We start from the raw sequence: 7,021 nt of genomic DNA, 5'->3' as shown, positions 1-7,021 counted from the left end.
ATTACATGCATTTGACATAAAATTTCGCATCTTTCGTTGTCAAACGTTTTTATTTATTTTCTTTTAGGATTATCTCTTATACATTTTATTTTTTTAATAAAAAATATTGCATTTACTTAGAAGCATTCAGAATGTCAGCAAAACAGCTGCAATTTTTTTTTGTTGTTGTTGCAATTACAGAGTGGTATTCAGTTAACAGAACAACAATTATTTCATATAAGCTGCATCAGAGACAACTGAAGATGAAAAAACTACCATCCCCGTATATAACTAATTTGTGCTGTGCACCAACAAAAACCTGCTTTAAATTTCTATGCCAATTTACAACCCCCATTCTGTACCAGGCAAGGTTAGTAGCTATTGAAAATACCACCAGGACAGGGCTAGCTAAAGACACATTCGGTAGTATGTTAATTATACAAAAAAAGACACTGTACAGTTTAAAAACAAATCTTACACAGCTTTACATTTCAATTTTTTTCTTTAAAAGGAGTGAGTTGTGTACAGGGGGGTTAAATGCTTTATAGACAAGAAAAAAAAAACTGCGCTAGAACCTACTTATTCATTATCATCTTCCTCATCTTCTTCATCTTCCTCCTCCTCTTCATTCCCTTCATCTTCCTCATCTTCCTTCTTTTTCTTGCTTTTTTCAGCCTTGACAACTCCCTTTTTTGCTGCGTCAGGCTTTCCTTTAGCTCGGTACGCAGCAATATCCTTTTCGTATTTTTCCTTCAGCTTTGCAGCCTTCTTTCCATTAGGCTGCTTGTCATCTGCAGCAGTGTTATTCCACATCTCTCCCAGTTTCTTTGCAACATCACCAATGGATAGGCCAGGATGTTCTCCTTTGATTTTAGGGCGATACTCAGAACAGAACAAGAAAAAGGCCGAAGGAGGCCTCTTGGGTGCATTGGGATCCTTGAACTTCTTTTTTGTTTCCCCTTTAGGAGGGATATAGGTTTTCATTTCTCTTTCATAACGGGCCTTGTCCGCCTTTGCCATATCTTCAAACTTTCCTTTCTCTTTAGCAGACATGGTCTTCCACCTCTCTGAGCATTTCTTAGAAAATTCTGAGAAGTTGACTGAAGCATCTGGGTGCTTCTTGTTCTCCTCCCGGCAGGTTTGCACAAAGAATGCGTATGATGACATTTTGCCTCTCGGCTTCCTGGGATCTCCTTTGCCCACGTTTAGTTATTTTTCCTCAGCGAGGTACAGAGTCGCCCAGGGCCTGTCTGGCTCTCGCTTGCCCCGGCGCTGTCTCTATGGAGTTTGATGTACTGCAATGGCTGTCTCTTTTACATTTTATATTGTTCTGTTTCTCTAACCCAATTTGTAAGATGTTAGTCAACTTTTTAAAAGTTTCATTGAGATATATTTGGCAAAAAATCATTTGTATGCCACTAACTGCACATAGTAAAATGTGCAATTTGATAAGTAGTCAGGTATGTAGATTTTTGTCAAACCGCAACCCAAATCGAGGAATAAACAGATCCACTGCCTCCAAAGGGTTCTCATGACTCTTTGTAATCCCCCCGCCTCTCCCGGCTCCTTATTCCCAGGCAACCAATGACCTGCTTTCTATAACTTTCCGTTAGCTTGTATTTTCTAGAATTTCGTAAAAATAAATTTATACAATATATATTTATTTTTGTCTGGCTTCTTTCACTTAGCATAATTGTTCTGAGAATAGCAGGTGTTGCAGCATTTATAAATAATTCCAAGTTTTAATACATATATCTGTTCCCATGTTATTGAACATTTAGGTTATGTACTGATTTTTGTATATGGATATATGCTTTAATTTTCTTATGTAAATATCTAGAAATGGAATGGTTGAATCATATGGTAGGTGTATGTTTAATGTTTAAAAATGATCAAGCTGCTTTTCACAGTGGTTGTACAATTTTACACTCTCATTATGTGTGAGAGTTCCAGTTCTTTCACATTCTCACTAACGCTTGGTATGGTTGATCTTTTCATCTTAGCCATCTGACAGGTATGCAGTAGTATCTCATTGTGTTAAATTTCCCTAATGACTATATTGAGCATCTTTTCATATGCATCTTTGCCATATATCATTTTTTGTATTCAACAGTTTTGTTCATTTTAAATTGGGTTGTTTGTTTTCTTATTATGGAGTTTTGAGAGTTCTTTATATATTCTAGGCATAATTTTTGGCCAGATATAGTTTTATTATCAGATATTTCTTTACAAATATAATCTCCCAATCATCAACTTGTGTATATATTCTATTAACTGTCCTTCAAAGAACAGAAGAGTTTTTAATTTTGAAGAAGTTCAATTTATGAATTTCTTATATTAAGGATTTTGCTTTCGGTGTCTTATCTAAGAAAATTTTGTCTAACCCAAGATAACAAAGTTCCCTCCTATTTTCTTCCACAATTCTTACTTAGATAGTTATATTTTACAATTAGATTTATGATCCTTTTTGCATTAAGTTTTGTATGTGGTATGAAGTATGAATCAAAGTTATTTTTTGTATGTGGAGATCAGTTGTTCCAGCAGTGTTTGTTAAACAGATCCATTCTCCACTGAACTGACGGTGCACCTTTGCAGATTTTCCTTTCTACAAAAGAGCCTGTAGGGATTTTTACTGAGATTACATTAAATTTAAAAATCAGTTTGGGAAGAAAAGGCCTCTTAACAATTCTGAATCTTTTGATCAATGACTATGGTAGATCTCTTCATTTATTTAGGTCTTCTTTAACTTTTCTCAGCAACTTTTTTAGATTTTAGTGTATAGATCTTGTACAGCTTAATTAGATTGATCCCTAAGCATTCATGTTTTCGATTATTGTCAGTGGTAATTTTTAAACTTAAATTTCTAATTTTTAATTATTATGGGGTGTCCCAAAAGTCTCCATTCAAAGGAAAAGTTTTGTAATGAATATTTTAAAAATAAAGGTACATTTAGCTACAATTTCCCATTTTCCCTATGTATGGTGACTTTTGGGACACCCTGTAGTATATAAAACACACTTGATTTTTATATGTTGATTCTTGTATCCTGCAAACTTGCTAAACTCACTTATTAGGTCTGGATACTTTTGTGTATATTCTGTCATATTTTCTGCATAGACAATGATATTGTCGGTCAATAAAGGCAGCTCTACTTCTGTTCCAATTGAGATGCATTTCTTTTCTTTCTTCTTTTTTCTCTTTTGGCTGATTTCACTGGCCAAGAACATTAGTACAATGCTAAAAGAAGTGATGAGAGTAGACATCTTTATCTTGTTCTTCATCTGATGAGAAAATTATTCACCATTAAATATAAGGTTAGTTGTAAGGTTTTAATCAGTTTGAGAAACTTCTCCCTATTCTTAGTTTTTTGAGGGTTTTTATGAATGGAAGTTGGATTTCTTCAAATGATTTTTCTGCATCTATTGAGAAGATCATATTTTTTCTCTTTCCTCATCTTTAATATTGTGAAATATATTCAGTGATTGATTTTCAAGTGTAAACCCATCTTTCTATCCTACAGATAAACCCTAGCTGATCATGATGTCTTATCCTTTTGATAAATTTTTGTATTGGATTTGCCAAATTTTGAAATGAATTTTATTCAAAATTTTGCAAATATGTTCATGAAGAATATTGTTCTACAGTTATTTTTTCTTATAATGTGTATTCTGGTTTTGGAATCAGGGCAATGCTGGCCTCCTACAGTGAGTTGGGAAGTATTTCCTCCCGTTCAATTTTCTAGAAGAGATTATGTTGATCTTATCAGACTTCTTTAAATATTTGGTAGAATTTACTAGCGAAGCTCTCTTAGCCTAGGATTTTCTTCATGGAAATATTTTAAACAACAAAAAAATGATTTCTTTAATAGATATGAAGCTATTAAGATTATCCATTTCTTCTTCAGTGAGCTGTAGTATTAATAGTTTTTATCTCTCAAGGGATTGGTCCATTTCACCTAAGTTGTTGAACTTATAAACATTAGGTTCTTCATACCATTTCCTTATAAGCCTTCTTATATCTGTAGAATCTCAAGGGATGTTGCATATATCCTCCTTAATGCTAGTAATTTGTTTTCTCCTCTCTGTCCCTTTACCTCGGTTCCCTCGACCAGTCTGGCTAGAAATCTATCAATTTTATTGATATCAAAGAGTCATCTTTGGTTTCATTTATTTTCTCTAGCACTTTAACTGTTTTCTAATTAATTAATTTCTACTCTGATCATTAATATTTCCTTTATACTGCTTATTTTAGAATTAATTTGTTCTTCTAGTTTTTCAAGGTCAAAGCTGTGGTGATTGATTTCATTATCCTTCTTTCATTAGGTAGGTATTTATGTTATGAATTTTTCCCTAATTGTTTCTTCAGTGAAATTCCACAAATTCAGATATGTTGTGTTTTTCTCTCAGTCAGTTCAAAAAAGTTTCTGATTAACATTTTTATTTCTTCTTGCACCATGTGTTATTTAGGAGTATGTTAATTTTTACATATTTGTGAATTTCCCAAATTTCCTTCTGCTATTCATTTCCATTTTTATTTCACTGTGGCTGGAGAACATACTTCGTATTATTTCAGTCCTTTTACACTTACTGAGACTTGTCTTATGGCCTAGAAATGGTTTGTCTTACTAAAGACAAATGGTTTTGTCTTACTATGTGCACTTGAAAAGAATGTGTTTTCTCCTATTGTTGTGTGGATTGTTCCATAAATGCCAATTAGCCAAAATTGGTTAATAGTGTCCTTCAAATCTTCTATATTCTCACTAATTTTTCTGTTTCCTTGTTCTATGAATTACTGAGAGAAATATATTGAAATTTCTGACAATAATTGTGAATTTATCTATTTCTCTTTCTAATGCTGTCATTTTTTGCTTCATTTATTTGAAGCTATGTTATTACCAGCATGCACATTTATGATTTTAATGTACTTTTGATTATTTGACTCCTTCATCATTAACATATTATCTTTTTTATCCCTGAAAATATTCTTTGCTCTAAAGTCTTACTTTCTGAGACATGAATATAAGCCACTAGTGCTTTTTCTTGAATAACATTAATATAGTATACCTTTTTCCATCCTTATACTTTTAACCTATAAATGTCTTTATGTTAAAGTTCATTTCTTGTAGGCAGCAGTATATATATTGTCCTTGCTTCTTAATCCAAGCTATCTCTGACTTTAATTATAGTGTTTAGACCATTTACATTTAATGTGGTCAGTCACATGGCAAGATTAAGTACATCATCTTAATCTTGTACATCATCTTCATATTTCATTTTTTGTTTGTCCCATCTTTTTTATATCCATTTATCTTTATTCCTTATAATTATATATTTCTTATAATTCCATTTTATTAACTTTGGTTGCCCATTAGCTATAGCCCTATTTTGTTGTTATAGTACTAGCTTTAGAGTTATGATACATATCCTTAATTTAGCAGAATCTACTTTCAAGGATATTATACCACTTCATGTATAAATATTATACTTCTCTTTTTTCTATTAGTCCTTATCTTCTTGTTGTCATATATTTGATTTATACATGTGTTATAAGCCCCACAATACGTTGTTGTTACTATTACCTACAGCCAATAAAATTTCAAATTTTATGGAATTTAAAGTATCAGAAAAAATCTTGTAGTGTTCATACATGCAGAGACAATTATGGTCTTCTACATTTCTTTGTGTAAATTCATATTTCCATCTAATGTCATTTTACTTCTGCCTGAAGGACTTCTTTTAACATTTTTGGAGGGCAGGTCTACTGGTGATGAATTCTTTCAACTTTTATGTGTCTGAAAATATCTTAATTTTATCTTCGTTTTTAAAGGTTCTTTTTTCCACTGGGTAAAGAATTTTAAGTTGAAGTACTAGCAACAAAAGAAAAAAATGGATAAATTTGACTTAATAAAAACTAAAAGCTTTTGTGCTTCAAAGTACACTATCAAGTAAAAAGACAATTCACACAATGGAATAATATATTGGTAAATTATATATCTGATAAAGGCCTAGTATTCAGAACATACAAAAGCTCTTACAACTCCACCTTGAAAAGGCAAACAATCCAACTTAAAAATGGGTGAAAGATATGAATAGACATTTCTCCAAAGAAGATATACAAATAACCAATAAGCACATGAAAAGATACTAAACAGTTGTCGTTAGAGAAATGCAAATCAAAACTATGATGAGATACTATTTCACACACACTAGGATGGCAATTACCATCAAAATAAAAAATAGCAAGTGTTAGCAAGGTTGTGGAGCAATTGGAACCCTCATGTATTGCTGCTGAAGTTGTAAAATGGTGCAGCTCCTATGGAAAGTAGTTTGGCAGTTTCTGAGAAGGTTAAACATACACATACCATATGATCCAGTAGTTCCACTCTTAAGTATATATCTGAGAGAATGACAACATATGTCACACAGCAGTTTTATTCATAATAGTAAAAAAGTGGAAACAACCCAAATGTTCATCAACTGATAAAAGCACAAACAAATGTGGTATAGCCATACAATAGAATATCATTCAGCCCCAAAAGGAGTAGAGTACCAATGCATGTTATGACATAGATGACCTTGAAAACATTATGCTAAGTAAATAAAGTTAGACGCAAAAATCCACATGCAGTTTTCTTCTGCATGTAGTTATGCTACTTGGAAATGGTCTTATCCTTTAGAGTCTTGCTTTTATGATTCAGTAGACACTCCTAGAACAGTGTTCAGTCCATGGCTAATTATTCCCTACCACTGAGGCAAGATCTTTCTGAGTATTCTGCCCAATTCCCTGTGAATTATGAGTTACTCCAGTCTGACTGGTGTGAATGGGCCGTGTTCCTGGCTTTATGTGAGCTGTGAGTACTGTTTCCTCTAATCCTTTCATATAGGTCTTTCCCTGGGCTTGAGTAATAGTTTCTTCTTCTCAGATTTATAATATTATAGTTTGCTTTTACTTTAGACTTTATATAATTGAAGTTATTTAGCATTTTTTTCTGCCTGGCTTCTTTCACTCAATATTAGATTTGTGAGATTCAGGCCTGTTCTTG

The 7,021-nt window shown here is 32.6% G+C and overlaps 1 protein-coding gene across 1 annotated transcript; it reads right to left on the bottom strand.

Annotated features, from left to right (window-relative positions):
- Positions 1 to 558: 558 nt before the first annotated feature.
- Positions 559 to 1,188, bottom strand: LOC138381405 (high mobility group protein B1-like; the record flags this gene model as incomplete). Its single annotated transcript, XM_069465617.1, has 1 exon — positions 559 to 1,188. A coding segment is annotated over one exon (630 nt), but the record flags the coding sequence as incomplete, so codon positions are not given.
- Between the last annotated feature and the right edge of the window lie 5,833 nt (positions 1,189 to 7,021).

This window comes from Eulemur rufifrons, chromosome 3 (assembly GCF_041146395.1).
Source record: "Eulemur rufifrons isolate Redbay chromosome 3, OSU_ERuf_1, whole genome shotgun sequence".
NCBI classification, from domain to species: domain Eukaryota; kingdom Metazoa; phylum Chordata; class Mammalia; order Primates; family Lemuridae; genus Eulemur; species Eulemur rufifrons.
This window is presented reverse-complemented; position numbering and strand designations above follow the sequence as displayed.